This window comes from Xiphophorus maculatus, chromosome 22 (assembly GCF_002775205.1).
Source record: "Xiphophorus maculatus strain JP 163 A chromosome 22, X_maculatus-5.0-male, whole genome shotgun sequence".
In the NCBI taxonomy this organism is placed as follows: Eukaryota; Metazoa; Chordata; class Actinopteri; order Cyprinodontiformes; family Poeciliidae; genus Xiphophorus; species Xiphophorus maculatus.
The window spans coordinates 10,180,138-10,204,701 of NC_036464.1; the positions used below are offsets into that span (position 1 = coordinate 10,180,138).

The following is a 24,564-nucleotide window of genomic DNA, read 5'->3' on the forward strand; positions in this document are numbered from 1 at the left end:
TGACTTGCTGATGATGTCAGGTCACTCATCTCAGTTGTGTGCTGCGTTCAGGGCGCCTCCTAGAGGCCAGTATCAGAAAATCCATGAGCAAACATGGCAGCTGCTGTCAGTATGAGGACGTGGAGCTGCCCCAGCCTGGGAGTTATTTATCCGTGGATGGTGTTTTTTACAGTTTTCCTTGGCACTGTACAAGAAACAGCCGCGGCACCAGAAACAGGGCTATGGGAAATTTCGGTTGTTAATGTACGTATTACCCGGAGGCAGTAGATAACTGCAGCACCTCAAGCTAACGCTAGCTGCATTAGGCTATAGATTTGAACTTGTAATGAGCTTAGTGTGTGCTGGTGATAGAAGCCATTCATTTTGAGTGTCGATTTAACCTTATGCTGTTATCAGTTGCTCTTTTTTGCTGTACTAATAAAAATTTAAATAAAAAGTAGACAGTTTCCTAGCATTTAGCCTAAATGATAGAAAACAATTTATGGGTAGCTAAGAGCTAACTAGCTCTAGGTGAACATGAATTGTTTAACCATTTATTGTAATGAACCATAAAGTTATTCGTTACCCCTTTTCCCACGTATCTATAATTGTTTGGGTTACAATATAACATTATGGCTTTTTTTCTCTAAAATCTCATGTAATTGTAACATTTAAAGCTGATCCTTATCTTACTTACCACAGTTCCTGGAGTCTGCCCTCGGAAAACATCTTGATCAATAATTCAAGTAGAGATCTGAGAAGATCCAGTTTCCTCTACTTTAGTTGCAATATCCATTGAGCCCTAAGTCTAGACTAAGTGAACCATATGGACTACAGTGACGTTTGCTGTTTACTTCTTGATCATCTCTTGTACTCTGCAGCAAAAATGGAACTACAATTTGTTTTAAATTTAAATTAGCTTCACTTTCAATCCCAATTTAACCTTTGCCTCACTGTCCTCCAGTGTTTTTGCTCACATGCTTTATTTGCTTTTGTGCAGGGCTCAAAACCAATCATATTAAAGAAAGCCATGTTTACAGACACAGATGTTGTACTTAAAGGTAAGATCTGATATTGCACACACTGATATTGTTCTTTCTTGTATGCCTGTCACAACAAGCCATAAATCAATTTATCACTTGATAAATCAAAAATTACAGAAATCACTTCCATTGCCATGCTTGTTTGTGTCATACACTTTATCTTTAAAATGATGCTGTCCTGTAATATTTTATTTTGTTGAGACTTCATAATCCATTTTATTTATTGTTTTGGTGGTTTTATTATGTATATTGAATATTTAAAATGTCTTGCAGTTCCAGTGCTAAATGTTCTTTGGAAATTAGTACTTGCATTATTATGCATTTATTGTTGTATTAATTGAAAATTGTTTCAAAACATGAATATTATCATGTATTCCAACAATTCCTCTTCCAGCAAAAATATGTTATTGTGACCAGCCTACTTACTTGACTCTTGTAGTTTTAAAACTGTGTCTCTTTATAAGAGTGAAATTTGGTGCTTCTTCTAGTTTCCACACCACGATAGTCTGAAAAATATCCAAACAGCTGAATTTTTTTCATTCTAACCTTAAACTACAATGTTGCCATTTTTGTGTCCTCCATTAAAAAGTATCTTCATTTCTCAGTTGTGTTTCCTAGTTGTTCCAAGCAGATGAAATTCACAATCCACTGGCTTTTAAAATACTACCCCTGTTATAATGAATACAATAATATTGAAGTAAGTACAGTTCTTCCAAGCCATCAGTTTCACTAGTTAATTTTTTTATTTATACTTTTACGACTGAATGTTTGGTTGTGATTCTAGGAGATGTATGAACGGACGCTGCAGAGCCGAGGGGAGAGCCTAGACCCGAAACCCAACGCAGTGGGCGAGTACATAGAACACAAGCACAGTTCTATTACATGTAGCAGCGGCCGGAGCGTCTTTCCTGGGCTCTGCGTACGTTTGCTACGTTGGTTCTTCAGCATTAATTATTGGCACATTTAACAGCTTGACTTTTCTCATCACCCAGCATCTTTTCTCTGTTTCTCAGAAAGCCAAGGCAAAACCACGGTCTGTTAACCCAACAGATGGGAGTGAAGGACCAGTAAGAAAACTTAAATATGTTTCACTCTTTACTTTACATAAATACATCAAAACTAAAGGTTAAGATTAAGAATCCCTACACAGTTTAAAAAACTGCAATGTTTCATTTAATATTATTCCAAATCTAGATCAGGATGGAAAAATTGTTTTCCAGACTCTCTTAATATGTTCATTCACTGCAGAAAAACAAAATATTACCAAGTGTTTTTGTCTAGTTTCTAGTGCAAACATCTCAGTTCACTGTAAATAAGAGAAGAAGAACTTACAATTAACTTTAGTGCAAGATATATGAGGTTTTAAGTGAATAATTTTTTAATATTGACAATTGATATTATTTCTCTTATAACAAAACATTTTTCCCATGTTATAAGAGGGAAAAAAATGCATGTGGGACTAGTAATTCTTTTATCAATATGAAGGTATTATTGATTCCTATATATTTGTTAAAATTTGCTTGCAAGTTAGTTTTATCTTATGTCAAGTGATATACGAAAATATTTGCACTAGAAACTGAGCACAAAATAGATCTGTAATAACAGACGTTGTGTTTTTTGCAGTGTTTGTATGTCCATCTATCTGTCCATGGCTTTTGCATGTTCTGCTTTTAAAGAAGAAATGTCAGCAGTGAATTTCATAATGGACATTTGAAGTTATTATAAGTCAGAGAATGTTCAGAAAAATGTTCAGGAACCCTGTAGATTATAATCAGTGCTAACGAATCAGAGCAGTTAAGTTTATTATCTGTGCTACTTTTGATTCCTTGCAGTTAAATCTGTCCAAAGATTTATTGCTTCTGCATTACTTATGAAACTTTGCAGGAAAAAAGTGACCCTAACTGGCTTACAGGTGAGTGTGAAATTGACAGCGCCAAAGAGAACGTCATAGCCACCACATGGAGGAATGGGCCTTACCTGCTGGTGGTTAAGGTCATTCCTGATATAAACGAGACCAGCTGGAATTTAAAAAGTGAGATATTTCACCTTAAAAGGCTGGTTTGGAAATCAGCCAGGGCTCCATATGTTCCTTAATGTCAGATATCTACAGAGTTTATGTGATGCTTGGATGTTGTTGTTTCCAGTTAATGTGGTGATGAGAGGGAAACACGGCTACATTTCTATCTCAGAGTGGCCGCTCATGATCGTAAGTACAAAACTTCTAGGAGTTAGTTTTGCAACTTGTGCCACAGACACATTTTCATGTTCATTTTAAGACTATTTTTCATTCCCATTGGATGTATTGCTGCAAACATTAAGTCTGTCTCTTTGTAGTTAAATTTGAATCTGTCGATTGTACAGTAGATCTCTGAGTTTTTGGATGTTAGAGTGAGGTGCAGCTTATAGATCTAAACCTAACTCTGTACTCTGAAAAGGACAAAATGCAAGGAAAGCACCTTCTCAAGACATTAGTGGAGAATGTCTTGAGAAATTTCTAATAAATGGAGAAAAACTGCTTCCATATATGATGTGATTATCGACTGACATCTTTCCGTTTGCAGTTCTACATGGTGATGTGCGTCGTGTACATCCTGTACGCCTTGCTGTGGTTTGTCTGGGCAGCCTGCTACTGGAAGGATCTGCTGAGGATCCAGTTCTGGATAGCTGGAGTCATTTTCCTCGGCATGATGGAGAAGGCGCTCTTCTGCGCCGAATATGAGAACACCAATGTCGTCGGCTCTGCCTGTGAGTGTCTCTAGATGACCACACAAACTATATCTGACTTAGTTATTTAAACATCCTTCAAAAAATGTGCAAAATTCTTATGATAAATTTGATTTCCAAATAGTGAAATGGTTTTTTTATATATCCCCTTTCAAATACCCTGGTTGACTATTTTAGGGAACAATAAAGGAACAGAAATAAGGCATATTAACAACACTGTAGACATTTACCCCTCCCCCCTCCCCGCAAAATACACATTTAGAATCATGAAGCAAATCTAGAAATGTTGATTTCTGTTTGTTTTTTTGTTTTTTTCTATTTCTGCAGCTCCTGGCTTGTTGATCTTTGCAGAGTTGCTCTCCGCTCTCAAGAGGACTTTGGCACGACTTCTCGTCATCATCGTCAGCCTGGGATACGGCATCATAAAGTATCTCGTTTTCTGTAACGCAGTCATACTTTTTTTTTGTTTTTGAAATATTAAGCATTTACCTTCATGTTTTTGTGGTGTTTCTTTCAGGCCGCGGCTCGGGACAGTGATGCACAGAGTTGTAGGACTCGGCATCCTCTACTTCGCATTTGCTAGCATTGAAGGTGTCTTGAGGATCACAGGGGTGAGTCGAGCTCTCGCCGTCTTTAATTGGGAATAATTTTTACGAAACAAAACCAATGGGGGGAAAAATCTAGTTTTTTATAGAAGTTGTTTCCAAATAAACATTTATTGATCATGTTCAGACTTCAGCGTGACATCACAATCTGTTTTTCTCAATATGTTTTGCGATTCATACTGAAGGGTCGAGACAATAGCGCCGCTCTCATGACAGCCATTGTTCTGGCTGTGTTTGATTCCTGCGCCATCTGGTTCATATCCTTCCAGTACACTCATCAGCTGCAATAATCAGTGGTTAATGAAACGTGAAGTGCTCATGGTGAGCCAGTGGCTTTTGGATACTCTTGCTTTTGGGGATTGATGACTTGTTTCTTTTATTTCCATTTGGGTAAATAGTGAAATGTTTTGGTTGCTGTGTTGCTTTTCTTATCTCCCATCCAATCTGAGGTTTTTCCCCCTCATCTTTCTCTTCTTTTTTTGTGTCCTTTGCACTCTGATCCCCTCCAGACAAAAGACTCTGATTTGGCCCTGTTGGCCAACATTCCCCTGGCTCTGCTTGATTCTTCTTTATGCTGGTGGATATCCTTTTGTGCTCCTGCAACCTTTCCCTGTGTGGTTCCCTTCTGCTCCTCAAACCTTAAATGGGTGAATTGTAACATAATTTAAGTATAGTTTCTCTGTTATCATGCATTTGAGAGGAAATAATTCACGTTAATCATTGATTCTATATCTGCTTGTTTTTTTGTTTTTTTTCTGTAAGTGATTCGACTGTTCTCCTCTAATCCTTTCCTGTGTAATGATATTTTCCTGTATTTAGTCTGGCTTGTGTTGTACAAACTGCATTTGGATGTCAGGCTGAACTATTGAGGATCTGAGTAACTTGTTTCACAATAAATCTGATTGCACAGATGGTATTCAAGCTTTAACTTAAAGTTTTACATTTTTTGAAAAAACAAACAACTTTCTAATCATAAGCTGATTAGGCACTAAAATACATTTGTCAACCCACAACAAAGTTGGATTAATGACTGGGATGTAAAAGAAAAACATTATTTAATAACCTGTGAACCATGTAACGTCTAGTAATATTTTATTTTGTATTTGATAAAAGCCACATGTCAAAAATAGAAAAGTTTTTTTAACAAAAGATTTGGAAAAAACTGTCAGTATTATGTCTGATTATGAAAGTATTTCCTAAAGGTTGTACAATTCATGGTCTAAATATAAAGATCTAAATAATCTGGTACAGTGGACCGGCGGTATTTGCTGGGGGTTGGAGTCCATAGCTGCATCTGAATAAATAAAATCAATAAATACTAGATAAATACCCCATCTAAAAACATTTAGCACTGCCTATTTTAAAAGTTCAAACACGCGCAGTGGAGGGCGCAGCCAATCAATGCTGAATGGCGCTCTTTGATTGGCTGCTTTGAAAACGTTGGCCAATAGTATGTCAAGTAGCATTGCAAGTAGGTATTTCAGCCTCAGTAGCTGCTTTTTCTTTTGAATATTTTAGATGTCCTGCATGAAACAATTTGTAAATTTTCCAAGAATAATTTTGAGTCGCATTTCGTAGAAAAATCTCTGAATACCGAACTGTGAATGGGTGACGACCCGCTGTAATAATAATCTATATAAAAAAACATATCTTTACAAAATCAGACATTTCTCAGTACCCAGGATCTCAAACCCCAGTATGGCTGCCGAACAAATAGGTCAGTAATGGTGAGCTCAACAGTTTATTCTCAGCTGCAGTAAATAAATCAAACTAACCTGTAGAGTTCAAATGGACCTTTTTTTTTACTTTGGTTTCCATGTGATGCCAGTTATTTGTTTCCCTTGACTACCACTGCCACATCTTTGTCAGCTTAGCCCAAACCATCAAAACTCTGAAGCTGAGGAGAAACGCTGTGAAGCTGTCGCTCTACAGGCACTTTACAAACACACTAATATTCGCCGTCATTGGTAAGTGCCGCACCTGTCCTTATACAGCTGTAATAAAGCAAAGTTACCATGCCAACCAGGTTTGTGTTCAGAAAAAAAACAACCTTTGAGTACATTTATTAAATGAAAAAACAAAAACCTTAAATGAAAAATTACACAATGCAGTGTCTTACCGTCGCCTTTCCCTTTCAGCCTCTATCATCTTTATGGCTTGGTCTGCTAAAAAGTTGCACTTAGCAGATTGCCAGTCTGTAAGCATACTTTATTTCTTTTCCAGTTGTACCTATGTGGCTTTTGCTCATTTATTTAGTTCTTTTTAAATCTCTACATTTTAATTCTTAGGACTGGATTGAGGTTTGGGTTGAGGACGCTTTCTGGAGATTCTTGTTCTCCTTTGTTCTGTTCGTCATAATGTTTTTATGGCGGCCGTCCGCAAACAACCAAAGGTAAGAAGCAGTTCAGGCAGGTTATTAAACCACCCTTAACTAATGTATCTGCTGTATTAATTATTATTCCTTTGCCAACAGGTATGCGTTCACGCCTCTCATTGATGACTCCGAAGACGAGGACATTGAGGAGTTCATCGCGTCTTCAAACATCGGTATGGTTTTATCTTAGCAGCTTTATCCGAAAGGTGTGTAAACATTTGTTGATAGAGTTCTCTCCTAAAATTGTAGCTGATGGCATAAAGTTGAGATCAGCCAAGGTTGAGACAAACGGCACGGCAAAGCCTCCAGAAACAAACCCAGTGAGTAACGCTGCAGCGTTCGCTTTATTCTGTCTTAACTTGTTTATTCAGCATCTTCCTTTAATGATAACTTCATAAAATAGGAGCAAAGTTTAGAATAAAAGTCGTTTAGTGTGTGTTGTATCAGCAGGTGGCAGTATTTGCTCTGATTCTTTGTTTTTCTTTCTTGCTCAGGATGAAGACTTGAAGTGGGTGGAGGACAACATTCCAAGCTCTCTTACTGATGTGTAAGCCTCCTTAGAAGTGCAGTGAATTATTCTCTTCTTCTTCTAGATTTATTTTTAAATTTAAGGCATGTGTGATTGTAACAGTGTGCTTCTCATTTCATCCCCTCAGAGCCCTTCCAGTCCTGCTCGACTCTGATGAGGTATGAAAAACTTTTAGAAAGATTGAAACCACAAAATAAGACGCACAACTACACTCACCCCAGTAATGATTACTATCTAATCTGCAGAAAATACTGCATTTCTACTTCAGTTTTATCAGTTTGGGTTTTGAGCCTCAGACGATTGGTCTAAATAAATACAATCAAAGAAAACGAGTTATAAAAATGATTGCCGCATTTTATTTTCCAGGAAATTATGACGACAAAGTATGAGATGTCGAAGCTGGAGTGATGCAGAAAACCTCCAGCTGATGGAGAAACACAGCAGCTGCTCCTGACACTGAAGCAGTTTCCACCAGGATTTTTCTAGTGGACAGTGGTGGAGTGCCATTATTTTATTTCTTTTATTCTTTCCTTTGTTTTTCAGGGCATCCTCTTAAGTAGCTGCTACCTCACAGAGTTGTGTAGGCAATGCAGTTTTGGGGGGAAGCTGTTGCTACTTTCCATGTTTTTCTTACCTTATCTATCAGAAGGAAATATTTGTCTTTTTAGAGACCAAAAGATTCACTTTTTCAGTTTTTTTTCATCAGTTTTGAGCTTTCCAAAGAGAGTATTTCCTGTTATATATTTATTTCTGTTGTACACTATAGATGTATTTTACTGGAATGAGTCTCATGGATAAGCGTACTCTCAAATATATGATAGGATGATAGGATTTAACTCTTCAAAATATCTGAAAGCCTTTTTTTCCCCATAATAAGTATTTAAGAAAATATAAATGGAAGTTAATTTTACAGCCACAAGACAAATTTTAACTACACTATAGTCAATATTTAACATAAAATCAGGATTTTGGTTTATATCAAAATGTAGAAGATGTTTGTAGAAGTCAGGGAAATCCATTTTGCATAATTCAGGAGCGTCCTGAGCATCCTGTTTTTACCAGATGTTAAACCGACTTTGTAAACTGCAACACGGTAATTTTTGCATAGATCTTTTGCTCTTATGCACTTTCAGGATCAAAGCTGTGCCTACGTGTCCGTCTTTTATTCGTGAGGCCTCGTTTGGTGGGTTTCTGAGAACAACTTGAGTGAAAGTATCTTTTTGTCTCAGATTGAAACGACCCAACATGCCGAGGGTTAGTGAATGTGTGTGAGGGAAAGAAGAGAATAAATTTAATTGTAGCTGGGTTAGTTGAGTCGTGTAGAATTAGAGTTAAGGTTTTGAAACTACTGTGTGGGTGGGAGCATGAGATGTGGAGCAATATGCTGTATGTCTGTTAATACAAAGTTTAGTGATTTTTTTCATTATTTATGTGTGTTTAAAGTGTACTTATGCGTTTATTGTTTGCATTTTTCCCATGTTTACTGTGTTTACAATGTGTGCTTCCATATGCTCTGCACTGTCCTAAAATATTTTTCAGTCTGCAGGTTTTTTCTTTGCAATGTGTGTGTTAAGTACTGATAAAATTATTGCATTCACAGAAACCTTAGTAACAAACATCTTGTCTCAGTCTTATTCTTTTAAAATTTCTTTACAAAAGACCTGCCTGATTTTTATTTTTGTCTGCATGTAGTCTAAATCTAACAGCAGAGCTTGTTATGTTTGTCTTGGCGACGTCCTCACACATTATGAATAATGTGGTCAGCACTAGTTGACCACTTGAATGGGTTTATAATGTCCTCATTGCAATTTTTTTTGTATTGGTTGGAAACCTGGAAATATTTGTGCTTATGATGGCGAATTGTCCTGTTATTTAAAACTGCAGACACCTGAAGCTGACCTCAGATTATTTGTACAGGTGGGTTTTGGCTCAGTTGTGTTTTTTTTCTTCTTCTTTCATGATTCCACAAGTGGGAAGTGTTTGGATAAGAAAATTCATCTTTTTTGTCATTTTTCTTTCTGAAATCAACCTGAAGTATTGCAATTCAACTCTGTAATATCAAGGTTTTCCTGTTTTTCAAACTGTACAATGCACTCAATAAATATTATTTGAATTCAGGAGGACATTTTATCATTTACGATTTCATCGGTTGTTTTACCATACCATTTTAAAGAAATAATAGAATTAAACTAAACAAGCTTAAATCAAAATGACACTGAAACAAAAAATAGTACCCTAAATAACCTATTTGGATAGTTTATCAGCAAAAAGAAGTTGATTGGGGCTTTAGTTACACTTTAAGATAATGGTTATATTTTGTTTTCTCCCCCCCAGGAGATCTTTTGTCCCTTATATGAAAGAAGGCTGACAGGAGAGGGGGGAAGAAGTGGGGCAAATATCGCCGGTCAGGGAATCGAACCCGCGATGGCCACGTCGAGGACTTGTTTGGTGGTGAATTTTCTCTTACACATACATTCTCAAATTTAAACCACTGACTAATATTTGGTTTAACACATCTCCACCACATGTTTTTGTTGCTATCAACACGCTTCATCCACAATTAAGGCTCAACTTCTTAGGAGAAATTGTAAAGCTCACTTATATTGGCTGGTTTCTTGGTATGAAGCCAGCATTTGAGATTTGTCCAAGGGTTGAGGTCGCGGCTTTTGAGAAAGTCTTTTGAGTTTAAGATTATCCCCTATTTTCTTTTCCAAAACTGGTTATAAGGTATGTTCGGGATCATTCCTCTGCTGCAACACCTAATTATGGCCAAGATTCAAACCATCTTACTGAAACTGCCACTCTCAAAAACTAAATAAGACATTCAGGAACCACCAAGCAAAGATGCAGGAACTGAAAAGTGTTGCATGTTGCCATGATCAAGGTTATCAACAAATACTGGGAAGTCAGAATTTCCGAGTACCGACTACAACTGGAACGCCATTAAATCTGCAAGTTGTTTTTTTTTTTAAAGCAAATAGCTTAAATCCACAAATGTATGAGACCCCCTCTAAAAATAACTGGATATATTAATTGTTCAAATATACCTTAATATGAATTAAATCGCGTACTTGAAAACCTTCTTAGCACGACCAGTGAAACTTATATGTAGCTACAGCCAAAACACTGCCAAGAAAAATGAGTGGCGCTTTAGGATTGGCTGCTTTGCAAGCATGTCATTTAGTGTTATACCCAGCTTCAGCTTCCCAAGCTGCGTTTTCTTTCAAATATTTTAGAAAAAAACAAGCAGTGAATGTCCCAACCTAATGTGATAAAATGTAAAAAAGATGAGTTTCAAATATTATTTTAATGTCCCGTGAAGACCTCACTGCACTCCAGTTGTAAGGTCCTTTCAACTAAAACGTAAACTTAAGACTGAAACATAACACTATGCGTGCATGCAAAAAATATATATATATATCACTGCCACTGAGGCACGTAGTCATTGTAGGAGCAGAGCCTATCTTTGGGACACGTGTTTTGATTTTCTGAAAGCATGCGGCTCTCTCGGCCTCTTTTATTGCTACGTAAACCCCTGGATGGAGACACGCGAGGAGGACGACACATGTGGTGAGCATTAGCCCATTTTCTCTCTCCCTGACAAAAATACGCAGTGAGATATGTTTTTAAGATGTGACAGTTGGTGTTCCTTCTACTTATGTCAAATAAAAATACTGTGAGAGTCGTCTTTTCCCCTTCCAAGACATTTGAGAAATGCTTTGACTTGGATGGCCAAGGAGTTTTTCCTTCATGGATTAGATTATTGAACACACATTCTTCTCTAGTTTTTCATCCTTTCATCAAGAAAAGCTTTTGCAGCCATCCAGCCTTCATTTATCAGCTATACACAGATTTGCGTTTCACTCATTAAAATTCACTCCCCAGTGGCAGCTGAATGAAACAAATACCGCCAAGAGGACATTTAATAGCCCACTGTCTAGCATCAAGAAAAGTTCTGTTAATGAACACTGAAACCTTGGACTGGCTTTATTGCAGTAATGTAGGAGTTATTTAAAAGGACCAGAAAGTATGTCAGTAAATGCGCCAAACTCTGCATTGTGAACAAATTTAAGTATTTCTGCATAACATACAGAATATGACAGAGAGATAAATGCTGCAGCAGCTGTTGGCAAAACATGAATGCAAGTTTGTACAAAACGAAATCAAAATCACAAATATACAGTATATGATATGATTTGCACATAATATGTTACACTTCAAAATCCAGCAACAATATTTCCAATAAATTAGAGCCACACAAGCACTAATGCCATGTCGGGATGTTTATGAGGCCCCTGTATGAGATCCTCTACCAGGGGACTTTTAAAAAATTATTGATTTGTTACAAGTAATCGAATTAAGCTTGTCAAACTGTCTTTATTTATGCTTGTTTAATGTGACAACTTAATATATTTACTTGGGTAAATTTAATCTGACAACTTGCAACACATTAACTCAAACGTTTTAAAGTTAGATCAACTGTTTTTTCCATTGTGGCCCCTGAATCAAATGACTGCATCTCCTCCTCAGTAGGCATTAAGTTCATCCTGATGCTGATGACATCATTATTTGACTCAGGTGTGTTTTGAAGCAGAAATGCATTTAAAAGTTGCAGCACACCGGCGGCCCTCGATACCTGGATTTGAGGGCCGCTTTCATACAGACATAACGCTTTTTCTGAACCACACTTCATAAACTACAGCGCTGTGAAAAAGTATTTTGCATTTGGCAAAACATAAAATGCAGTTTTTTCATTCATCAAAAGAAAAAAAGCCATCCAAACCAAGCTGGCAACGCGTGAAAAAGTAATTGCATCCCTGAACCTAATAACTAGCTGTGCCAGTGTTGGGGATGAAAGGTTTGTGATGACAGGCAATGAGATTTTTCTTTGGCACAATATTTTCTTCTTAAGCCACATTGCAGGGTTTTCCAGCATAAATTGCTCTTTTCAAAGTCATATTCATCCCACCACATCTTTTTCTTGCTGCAGGTTGAGAGCAGAATTTATGGTTCAATTAATTGAACTAAGTCATGCAGGTCCTGCAGCAGCATAGCAGCCCGGAACATCACACTATCACCAATATGTCTGTCAGCTTGACACGTTTTTTTTTTCTAAAAAGCTGCTTTTGTTTTATGCCAAATGTATCAGGACGCACACCTATTAAAAAGTTCAAATTTTGTAGTGTACAAAATACTGCACCGATTGCAGTTTTCTGGCCGATCATCGATCACAATCCGTAGAAGGTCTTACCTGCTGTTTCTGATTTTGCTACTACAATTTTTTCTGTCTAGAAAGTTGCTAACTATAGCAACAAAGCCCCTAATCTGGCAACGGTCTCTCACAGCAGAGCAACAGGGGACAGTACCTTTGCCGAGGTAGATAAGATTGGTGGATAAAATCTGTTTCTCATTTAAATATTAGCCGATCACCGATCTCCCAAAATTAAGGAAATTGGGGCCAATATAAAAGTGTATCCCAAATTTTCATAAATGTCTATGTGGTCATCAAAATGGATTATTTTAAACAAATGTGAGAAGTCTTTTGCTTTTTTTTGGTCCACAATAGTTTTGGCTTTGGAACATCCTAAACATCCAGCCTTTTTTACTCAGCCTCTTACTAATGGATACTTTGACTATCTATTGCTCTCTAAGTATAATTTTATAAGGTTCACGCTGTTACATATTTTCTCTATTTACGAATATTGGCTCTCATTATGGTTGCAGAGAGGAGTACCAATTCCTTAGAAATGCTTTTACTGCACATAAAGCTAGGCAGGTGGTGGTAGCTTTTTCTCCTTCAATAAATGAAATGTTTGTTTCAGAACTGCATTTTGTATCGACTCAAATTATCTTTTGAGCGTAAGGAGAAATTTATGCTTTTAAACAGCACTGTTTAAGACCCTGGCATCATTCTTAAAGCATACTGGATAGAAATCTGTGACGGTTTGCAACATTTTCTCTTTCCCCTCAGTGGCCTTTGTGCACTCTTCCTTGTTCCTGTACAGGCTTCAGTCTGAGCTCTTCATCTCCTCCAGGTTCAGAAACTATACGGTGAAACCAGAACATGGACCCTCGCCACGTGCTTGGCCTGAAAGCTGCGGTCGGCGTACTCGGACATCTCCACGTCCACGCTGACCTCCTGAGGCCCGCGGAGCTGCTGCACCAGAATCAGCTCACCGGTCTGTCTGTCTGAGCGCTGCATGACGAAAGTGCCTCTGGAGTTCCCCCCCGCTATGCCGAAGCGCAGGCTGTCTGGGCCGGTGCGGCCGGGGGCAGCTGCGGTCGCCATGCGGAACAGCGTGGCGGGGGTCTGCAGCGTGGAGGGCAGCGACAGGTAGTGGAAGGACATGGTCTTAGGAGCCAGATGGCAGGAGCGGCTGTCCATGGGGCAGGGGTTCCTCTCACACTGACTGCAGCACAAGAGACAAAACGTGTCCACTTACGGAAAATGCTTACATCATCTCGTTTTTTCAGTTCTCGTTCAATAAAAAAAAGTTTAGTGCAGACAGAAGACATCATGTACAGTTTTAACTAGGGGTGGGCATTTATTGTATCGTTTTTCATTTATCATGATAAATTTCTTATCATGATAATTTTGAGTTATTGTTGTCATGATAAATTCCAATTAGATGTTTGACTGATGTTCCCAACTGAGCTATGGATCTCTGTAGCTTCTATTACAAATTAGATGAAAAATACTTGGTAAGATTTCTGCAGTAATGTTTTCTAAACTAACCCTTCCTGTCTTTTTATTTGGTGTATGTAAATATCTGGTTTCAACTGTATGTAATGCTTTATTATTCATTTACTTTGACTAAAACAAAAACACGATAAAACAAATCATCCTCTTTGGGTCGTGCCTACTTACAAAGGAGATGTCTTGACATAGCTGATGTTGCCATGGGAACGGGGACATTCGGGGTTGACACAACGAAAGCCTCCCCCAATGTTGATGCAAGATGTCCCTCTGCTGCAGTTATGCTTCTGGCTCAAACACTCGTCCACATCTGGAAGAGACAACACAGCAGTGGCAAAAGACCGACTCCCTGATTCATGGTTACCACAGTGTGGACATTGGGGTGGGGGTGGAGTGCTGCACCCTATTTGGGTTTTTAAGTTTAGTCTCCGTTGAACGGCCTTATGAAGGAAAAAGCCTGAGGTCATTTTTTCCAGCTGTGAGGCACCATTACCTTCAGGGTTGAAATATAAAAGCCGGAGCGAGGCCTGAGGCAGACACCTTTGCGGAAAGCAGAAAACCTCTTCTGTTGAGGACTTCTTGTCTTACTAAAACACAGATACCTCGCTCGGTGGACATGCATACCTCCACGGGTCTGCAGCCAAAGCCCCGTCAATGAGGCTTTGTCCTCAGCTCCACCCTGTCACTCACCTTCACAGCTCCGCCCATCGGGAAGTAGCTTGTAACCACTGGGACAGGAGCAGTGGTATGAGCCGGGGACGTTCACACACTCATGAACGCACAGTTTCCCTCCTTGGTCCAACCGATACACTTCACATTCATTAACGTCTGCAGAGAAACAGTCGTTAGAGTTACTTTGATTCTTTTAAGCTAAATCCCTCCACTTTCACAATGTTACTCAAGATGTAAAAACATAAACAACTAAACTCTGACCTAAATGTATGCTAATCAGCTTTTGGCCATTCAAGAGGATTATTTTGTTTGCCACAGACCAGCTTCACACATTACTTTCCCTGTTGCAGCCAAATGAGGAAAGAAAATTGAGCCTTCTGTGATATTTTTCCTCTGTAAAGTCTGCGCAACATCTGCTACTTGCAGCCAACCATGCAGCCACAGGGAGCTGCTCTGCGGCTGACCTCACATCCCTAAGGAAAAGACTAGACGAAGGAGAATTTCCCCACAGGGATTAATTAATTTAGCGCATAATTACAGCTCACCCTGACAGATACTGTTGTCAGACGTGCCACTCATGTGGAAGCCTGCGTCACAGCTGCAGTGCTGGGCTTGGTTGACTTGGGCGCAGCGAGGTCGCCGACTGAACGCCGGGTCGTTCATAACGCTCCACTCGGGCGGTGCTGCGTCAGGGAGGGGACATGGTTAAAAAGTCGGAACGAATTTGCAGACATGCAGCTGCAAACAAACCGAGTAACATCTGGTTACTGACCAGTCTGGGTTTGGTGCTGGCAGTGAGAGCCGCTCCAGTTCTGGGGGCAGGTGCATTTGTACTGGTTGACACCTTCCACACACGTACCTCCATTCTGGCAGGGGTTACTTGAACACTCACCTATATCTGCAGATGAAAAAAAACAAAAACAAAATTTCATACAAAAAGAACACAAAAAAAACTCCTATTTACAGGCCCTCTTAAACCCACGAGGATTAGGAATGTATTGAAAATAGATTAATTGATTAATACATTTTATTCAGTGTTTTAACACCTCTGATTTGTTTGTCATAGACCACTACATCTGCTGCTGAAATGCTGCAGGTTCCCTCCTCTGTGATGATTAAAGCCATATTCTTACAGGCGACACTTATTCTTCTCACTGTTACCTATGCACAGAAAAAGTGGTCAAATAGTACTTTAAGCCTTATAATTTTTTCCCTCTTGTTAGCTCTCAGAACTGAGTAGATGGAGAAAATACAAAGCAGCTGCTACCCTTTAAGCTATAAACCAAATGGCAAGCAGTTCCTTTCATTTTTATTTGGCTTTTCCAGTGGTTACCACTGGACCGTGTCATGAAAAGACAAGCTGCACTTAGATATTTTTAAACTGCTTTTAGTATTCAGGTTTTTCACCCTCTGTCATTGCTTTTTTGGAGAATGAGCAAACCTGGGCCTCTTTTGCTGAGCAGGAATCCTCTACTGTGCAGAGTCAATCCCCGTCGTGTTGCTTTAGCCAGAAAAGTCAATAAATTTATGTTCATGTTCGACTGGGTGTGCTACTTTGAATATTTTTGGAAAGCTCGTCATCAGTTCAGGCTGAAATGACTATCAGTAGCATGCCTGGCATATTTCTGCACTATCAGACTCTGCTGGTTATAATGGTTGGCCCTAACCCCATCTATGGAGCGCTGACAAAGAACCGGAGAAACATGAGCAGCAGTGAGGGGAGCTGGTGGTTTATCTTACTGTAGCCTGTGCTCTGATGGTAATGAAGAAGAGAAACAGGGGAAGGCACCCCACAGTGGAATGTAGTACAGGTGTTATTCTGTGTTCAGAGACATTTAATTCCAATTTAACAAGTGCTTCATTCAGTTCACCAAAGAACTGCACTCACTCTGAAACTTTATCTTTTCTCTCTCTTATCTGTGAATAGCTGTTTGGTTTTTGAGCTGAAGTTTCTTTCAGCACCTTATAAATGAGTGAATTGTCACTTACAGATGGTTTTGAAATTGGAGGCACGATGCCATATAATCTTGAATTGGCATCTCAAAACACTACACTATAAAATAATTTATTTCAGGAGCTTTGGTAGACTTTAGTCATATATTAACAGAGTTTCCTCCAGAGTATTATAAGCCTGGCGGGCCACCAGGCTTTACTTGTGTCCCCACCAGGCTAAAAATGGTTTATTTTTCTACGTTTGCATTTTTTAAAGACTTTATTATGGTGGCTAACAGATGTAAACGGCTTAACCAGCAGCAAACAGGTGCAGATGCACAGCATTTTATTTATGATTACAACATTTTGGTTATGATTGCAGCATTTTAATTGTGATTTAATCATTTTATTTATGATTTTTTTGTGTTTGCATTTGTTTTGTTGATTAAAGGTTTTTGACTCTATTTTCTGTTATTGCAGCATTTTTTGTTTGCATCGCTTCTCTGTTGCATTAGGTTTTTTGTTTTTTACATGTTTACACCTTATTTTGCTGTTTGCTGCGTGTTTGCACGCTGTCAGTCACTGTACTCTATAGCTGGGGTTCAGGTGTTAATCTTCCAAACTTTCAATAACACTTAATTATCAAGTGATATTTTCAAATTTCCTGTCAACTTTAAACATTTTTTAACTCAAAAACACAGTGAGCCACTGGATGAATCACTGCCCTAGCGCACCTACCTCTGGGCTTATCAAGTTTTCTGGAGAAGGATTTCTCACAGTGTATCATAAGCCTGGCGGGCCACCAGACTTTACTTGTGCCCCCACCAGGCTAAGCATTGCTTATATATTTAAGTCTTCAGTTTTCTAGGGGAAACCTTGTGGAGGAAACCCTATATTAAGGCATGTGGGCAATCTAAAGTAGCTTTAGTGCACTTAGAATTACATGAATTTTTAAAAGTTTGGTTAAGATGCTTTATAGTAGTGGCCACTGAGTCCTCTGCACCCAAGGCCCCCAGTCTCACTTTTAGCAAAAGTTAATTGCTTAATAAAAATAGAATTAGACTTTAGCATATTTTTATATTCTTCCATTTGGAAAAAAAAAGTAAAGATTTTCCTTCCACTTCACTATTATGTACTTTGTGTTGTTCTGTCGCGTAAAAGACCCCAAAAACACATTGAAGTTTGTGGTTTTAGTTTGACAAAAATGTGTAAAATAAATTATTTTTTACTGTTATGATTTTCTCCATAAACTGCTGCTCACCTTTGCAAACTGCACTGACACCAGACCAGGTGCCGTTGTCCCGACAAACCCGCGTAGAAGAACCGAGAAGCTGGTACCCCTGCGAACAAACGAAATGGACTTCGTGTCCGACGAAATACTTCGAGCCGAACTTTGTTCCATGAGCAGGGGCATCCAGGGAGGGGCAGGTGGCCGGAGCTGTGGGGGGAAAGAAGCAGAGGAAGGAGGGTCACATGTGGAGTAAGCCTCCCAGCATCCTCTGGCATTCATCGCCCGGGGATATACCCGTGTCACTGGGCAGTGCGGAGCCTTCATGGGAAACAAATGTTCAAATGCCTCATTTACAGTCAACCAGCGCAGGATCAGCCACTGTTATGGGTCAGTGAAGCCCTACAAGTCAGAATTTATTTCATTTATTATGCTTTAAAAGTTGAATAATAATCACATTATGTAAGACTGGTTACTGGAAAAGATTTTTATTTGGTCTTTAATGAGACTTTCTATTCTTCCTCCAAGTGTTGTTTTTTTGTTCTTTTTTCTTTTTTGCTATTTCAAAAAGAAAACTTAGCCAGCTGACTTTTCCCCAAATGTTGGTGAAGTCCAAACCGTAGTTTTAGGTCAACAACAGGACAAGTTTATCCTGCTAACCACTTCTCTAAACATGTTGTATCGGAAACAGAAACATAACATCGTATTACTGGTGAACTATTAATTCTGTTGCCAGAACACTCTTTACACTTATTGGTACTTTTAGTAAAGAAGTGAAAACAACCTTAAAATGAGATCATTTTATTTGTAGAAGCACTGAAAAACTTTCAGTTTGAGTAAATTAATTTACAAGAAAACCAAAAAATAAAAAATCTTCCTATTATAGGAAATGTTTTTAGTTTTTATTAGCCACCTGTGCCGCCTTCATTGGCTAACATGTTCTTGTAAAATAATTTAATTGAATATTTTTTATTTATTCTTTTCTGAGTTGATCAGAATATTAAACCAGTAACTAGAAACTGGTTCCTTAGGGTCTAAATGTTATATAAAACAGATTTTATAGCCACTCTTTAAAATAGGAAAATACAGCAGATCATGCCATTTAAGTAAGGCAGACGTGTATTGGTCTCAGTACAGTAAGTCGGAAACAAACTAAAATAAATTTAAAACTCACCTAAATGTACCCATATCTGCAGTCGTTGCAATAATTAATTTGGGTTAATAATAATGCTCTCCTTAACCCCCACTAAAAAATTTTGTGGTCCCTACAACAACTACTTGATGTCATCTACATGCTAAAGCAAACCAGAAAACTGATTTTTCTGTCCTACCATCACAAAAGAAAACATACAGAGTTTGAAAGCTCTACTGGGAATTTCACTGGTATTGTGTGTTCCAGTCAGATGACATTAAGATTTAATTTTTCATTAACAGGCTGGTCGTTTTCCTTATAGCCCCTTATGTCCACTGTTTTGTAAGGTGGAGGTTCTGTGATACTGTGGGCCTCAGAAGCCTTGCTAAAGTGCACGGCATCATGATGTTTTTGAAACAAAATCACATTACACTTCGAATATTATAGTATAGCGCTGAAAAACTGAAAATTGTTATTCTACACAGAATTGGTTCAGCAGGCACAAAATTTTATATAAAATATTGTGGAGTTAGCTGAGTAGAGAAATTCATAAACTCCTAATTCTGTACGATCTAGAGAGATTTTTTTTAAGGAAGAAAGTTTAAAAAATTCTTGCTCTGTGTGCTCCAACCTTGTGAAATAGTGCAGGAGATGACTAAGTGTTGTCCTGTGGCCAAAAGAGCTTTTCACAAAACATTAACAGGGATAAGATTTGTTTCAAATTTTTCTACTTGTCTTTAGCAGAGTAGATAAAAATACCGAGCTCCAAAATTATTCAACTGTTGTTATGAAAAACAATTAAGGATTTCAAAGTAGAAACATATTCACTACATTATTACTCCTAATGCAAGCGAAATAATATTATTAGTCACTTATCCAACGTCAATATTTAAAATACCGAGGTCATTCCTGAGTTCAATATGTTCCGTGGGAAAATAAAGCTGGCTTGTGAATGTGTAAATGCAAAAATTATATGTTTTTTGGGGGTTTCTGTGAGTCTTTATCGAGGTCCTACTGCTCTCTATAAAATACCAGCGTCTTCCTGCCTTGTGCAGCACTCTTCAGAGAGTTATGAGCTGGAGGGTCCATCACGAACAAATTTGTCCCGGAGTTTGCCGCCAAGCAACACAATTCCACAAATCCACTTCCCCTGTCAAGTACCAAGCTCTGCAACTGAGAAAGTCTTGAACTGCAGGATGACTCCATTATACAACAACACAGAAAGCTTCATCTGGCTTTCTGTTGTCACTCACTGAGTGAAACCTCGTTTGAAGATCAAATTCAACTTGCGAGTTTTTCCAAAATATTGTAAACCCGATACTTTGGAGTATTTGGTTTTCCTCCACTTGACCGTCCTTCACTGAAAACCTCAGACAGACCACACATCCAGGAACTTGTAAAAGTATCCATACCCCTTGAACTTTTTTACTTTTTGTCACGTTACAACTACAAAGACAGATTTTTTTTGTAATAATCTAAGACAGTGGTTCTCAAATGGGGGTACGCGTACCCCTGGGGGTACGTGGAGGTACTGCAGGGGGTACGTGAAGCTTTTCAAAATATCTTTAAAAAATCAGTAGGCTCCTCATAATAAGTATTGGGAAAAATTAGTTTGTAAAAAGTTCGATAAAATATAAATGTGTGTTCATGCACTGAATTATTATTTATGTATATATTTAATTTTGTACCATTACAGAGACCAATATAAATTAGCAGCGTTTTGCATATTTCAGTTTTGACTGGTTTTATACCTTCCTGGTGGTCACCGTCTTCTATTTTTCTTTTTTGTTTAACCATGCAATGTTTGCAATATGGATGTATTTGTCAGGTTCACTGATATAAGTTGTTTGGGTTTAATAAATCAGACAGTGATTTTACAGCACTGTACCTCTTTTTTATTCCAAAAATATTTTGCCCGTGTCAGGGGGTACTTGACTAAAAATATATTTTTAAGGGGGTACATCACTGAAAAAAGTTTGAGAACCACTGATCTAAGAAATATGATTTGCATTTGTATAGCTATTTTTTTGCTACAATTACAGCTACAATTTTAACAGCATTTCCTTCAAGCATCCCGCATAGCATGATTCTGGCATGTTTTCCCATCATTGTTCAGGCTGATATGCTATGCTAAATATGGCTCTTCGTATGCAAGTAAATTTTTTTAATTTTTTAACTTCTTCCACAAGAGGTGGCTTTTTTGTCATCACTTTTCCTTGAATTGAGGTCAGATTTGTGGACTTTCCTAACCGTCAATCTTTGCAGCTCCTTCAGAGTTGCTATGGGCCTCTTGGCTGCTTTTCTCATTAATACTATCCTGAGCATTTCTGCAGTACCTCCTGTTGGTCTCTCACATAAGATCCCAATCATATACATTAAAGTTTGTGGTCATGAAATGACAAATTGTCAAACTTTTCAAAAAAGAATTTAGTTTTGAAGGCACAGCATGAAACTTTGTTTCGCACTGACTGCATTGTAAATTACCTGATTATTGGAACTGTTCCGAAAATTTGTCTGGATGTTTTGGATACGTTTCTGGCACATTGTTGTTTCAAAATCCATTGACAATATCTGTTAAAATAAAATACTGAGTATAACGAGTGATAATGTAGAATATGAGTCAAATTGAAGGCCCGGGGTCCATATCTGGCTCGGCATAGCTTTTTATATGGACCTCTGTACTCTACAGGCACACATAAAAAGAACCTTCAAAAAATAGTTATTTCATCAATCACATCAGTTTTTATCTGTATACTGTCAAATTATGTCAACATGAAAAGATGTCCAATATTATTTAGTTTTAAGAATCAATTCCGAGAGAGTTCTTTATTCATATTTTGGCAGTTTAACAGGTTTTATCAATGCAACAACCAAGCCTTTGAGGACATTCATGATCTTGATATGGATCCAAAATGAAAATAACTTTGGCAACCGTGTTTCAGAAAAATAAACGGTGGATTCAGCAAACATACCAAGAAATTAAGGTTGTGTTTTTTGGTATTTTTTACAAATCATGCCACATCATATTTTAGCATAAATAATAATTCAGTCTAATCAAGGACATTTTAATAAACTGAATAAAATCAGCTTTTCTTGAAGTTATCATCAACAGAGGAATCTCTAACAATAATCCTGACGATGATCTGTTTTTACTCACCAGCTGACTGATCAGCTTGAGGTAACTTGGAGACGGAGTTCTGAAGCGACGCCAGCTTTGACTTCATGATCCGGAGACCTTCTGTGAACCGGATCTCCTGGCCTTTCAAGAACTTCTCCATCTGACGCAGCACTCCCACCACCTGGTGCTTATCCATGCAGGACTGCTGGTAAAACACGACAGGCCGTGAGCCGAGCTAGCAGTAAAAAGGAGTCTTGGCAGGAAAGAAAATCTTTGAATGCAACGGGGGCATGAGGGTAGAGGTTACCTCAGTTTAATGGTGGCAAAACATAAATGGTGAATAAACAGCGTCCTCCAGATGTGAAGGATGATGTAATTTGTCATAAAAATATGTCAGCATGGAACAGAGTTCCCATGGTAGCAAACTGTTTTCCGTGTAATTAGAACCATATTAATGACATATTTTTGTTGTGGTTAATGGTTCGATTTTAGACCCTACAGCTGAACCATCTCAGTTTCTGACTCCCCTCACCTCCTTTCGCTTCCACTACCACAACCCCAGTGGCAGACACAGCTGGACTAAAGATGTCTGGCAGATGTCAAGGGAAACTAAGTCCAAAATGTTGTTTCTCTGCCTTTTTTTTTTTTTGTTTGCTCAACCGCACTGGATAATCCAGCTCAAAAACATCACAGGTGCCACTGTCGCTTTGGAGAAAAAAATGCCTTTACAGAATTCCTCAAAGAAAGTGCCTTTAATCCTTTCAGTAGGGTTGTTAATCACAAGCTCGCTGGGACAATTTCCCCTTGCAGCATACCTTAAATTCCTCCGCTAGCATATGGAAGGCTTTGTACAATTGCAATTAGTCTCAGTACAATAGAAGTGCAGCTCAGAGTCTGGCCTGTGCTTATTTTACCTGCTACAGGCAAAGGGGAAATGCCACCAGCTGACAAGACATGGGAAGATTCACATCCAGATGTAACTTTTTCTTTTTTTTTTCTTTTCAAACAGTATGAAGTAGTTTCCCAATAGTGAAAACTGTAAAATATGATCACAGAAGTGACACAGCCAAAGTGCCTTACAGCAGCTGATGCAAGTAGGAAAAGAAAATGATCAAGACAACTAAGGTATGAGAATAATTTGTGAAATATATTTAACAATAAATACAGTGACTTCCACAAAACAAACTGCAGCGTGTCTTATCAGGATTTTACATTGTAGACCAAAACAAAGTTGGGCAAAATTGTGAAGTGGAAGAGCAACAATAAATGTTTTTCCAAATGTTTTCCAAATAAAATACTGAAAAGAGTGACGTGTATTTGTATTCAGACCTTCTAAAAAAGCACCACTTCAACCAAGTGCCTTCAGGAAGTCATTCTTAATAACAGAGTCAATCTGTGAATAAATCAATTTATACATCTGTTTTTTTTTGGCTGTCGTCTATCTCAGTTGTCATTGAATGAGAGGCGCATTAAACCTGCAGAGCACCATGCTTCACAGTGTACGTAATTTATTCTCAATATCAGTGAAGTTGTTCAGTAAACGCCTCATAGTCTGTCGGAAAACAATAGTGAACATCATAAAAATCTAGGTTTTATGGCTCCAGAAAGTCAACTCACATTTTCTCAAACACACCATCCCACTGGTGAAACATGGTGATGGTAGCATTATGCTGTGGGTTTCTAGGACAGGGAAATTGATTGGAGTGGGCAGATGAAGAAAAACACAGGGTAATAAAAGGCTGGGGTTGAATTTTGTCTTTTAGCAGAACAAAGACCCCAAACATTCAGCCTGAGCTACAGTGGAGTATCTCAATGTATTCAAGTCTTTCAAAAGGCACAAATAAATTCCTGCCAAAGGATTTGCAGAAGTAACAAAAGGTGCAGGACTGGAGGGATTAATAGAAGAATGTGCCACACTTTTCAAATTATTATTTATAGGAAACGGGGGTTGGGGCGACTTATCATTTTCTTGCCACTTTACAAGTATGCTACACTGTTTTATCATAAAAAATGTATGTGGAAGAGAGTTCAAAAAGTATGATTTTGTAAGGTAGTGTATTATATCAGAGGTTGTTGGCAGACATGCATTGTATCAGTATTGTTTACCCAGATTCTTCAGACATAAAGCTGACTAAATTTCTCCTACCTGAAGAGCTGCATGGCCGCAGTGAACAGCTGTCAAGCACAGCAAAACCAAACACCTGCTGCGGAGAGACAAAGCCATTTCTGAAACACCAGCCGTCCAGTTGATATCCCTTTAAATGTTTGTCAGACTTCCGTTTTTTATTGTGCTTGAACAAATCCCCATAAAATAAAGTCGGAAGGTCCGGTCTTGTCTGAGGCGATGCTCATCAGGTACCCGAAACAGAGATGCGCTTTTCTCTCCGCCTGAATTCTTGGAAAGTTTAACCCAGCCTCTCTGAGCTCGGGATACATTGGTTTGCTGCGGCTAGAATCCCTCCCACCGAGGCATTTATGCACTTTCTCATTCTTGCATTTCTTTAACACTGACAGGAAAAATAGTTTCGTTA

At 38.4% G+C, this 24,564-nt stretch overlaps 2 protein-coding genes across 4 annotated transcripts; one reads left to right on the forward strand and one right to left on the reverse strand.

Annotated features, from left to right (window-relative positions):
* Positions 1–80: 80 nt before the first annotated feature.
* tmem87b (transmembrane protein 87B) lies at positions 81–9,372 on the forward strand. 2 transcript variants are annotated; one of them, XM_023327421.1, is made up of 19 exons: positions 81–243; positions 980–1,040; positions 1,628–1,719; positions 1,807–1,941; positions 2,036–2,089; positions 2,907–3,054; positions 3,167–3,228; positions 3,584–3,767; positions 4,074–4,173; positions 4,264–4,357; positions 4,537–4,608; positions 6,210–6,318; positions 6,490–6,548; positions 6,640–6,743; positions 6,825–6,898; positions 6,975–7,045; positions 7,220–7,272; positions 7,382–7,412; positions 7,621–9,372. In XM_023327421.1, the coding sequence occupies exons 1-19, from the start codon at positions 94–96 to the stop codon at positions 7,660–7,662; spliced, it is 1,695 nt and encodes a 564-aa protein (XP_023183189.1). In that variant the 5' UTR covers positions 81–93; the 3' UTR covers positions 7,663–9,372. The 2 variants fall into 2 exon arrangements, with proteins under 2 accessions (XP_023183189.1, XP_014327168.2); XM_014471682.2 differs by lacking the exon at positions 4,537–4,608 and adding an exon at positions 4,861–4,932 and having other exon boundaries at positions 94–243.
* Positions 9,373–11,218: 1,846 nt separating this feature from the next.
* On the reverse strand, positions 11,219–24,434 carry fbln7 (fibulin 7). 2 transcript variants are annotated; one of them, XM_023327424.1, is made up of 8 exons: positions 24,180–24,434; positions 22,073–22,235; positions 17,817–17,993; positions 15,396–15,521; positions 15,169–15,306; positions 14,642–14,779; positions 14,123–14,261; positions 11,219–13,664 (listed from the first exon to the last, which is right to left on the reverse strand). In XM_023327424.1, exons 1-8 carry the CDS (start codon positions 24,255–24,257, stop codon positions 13,292–13,294), a joined length of 1,332 nt encoding a protein of 443 aa, XP_023183192.1. In that variant the 5' UTR covers positions 24,258–24,434; the 3' UTR covers positions 11,219–13,291. The 2 variants fall into 2 exon arrangements, with proteins under 2 accessions (XP_023183192.1, XP_023183191.1); XM_023327423.1 differs by having other exon boundaries at positions 22,073–22,238.
* Positions 24,435–24,564: the final 130 nt, after the last annotated feature.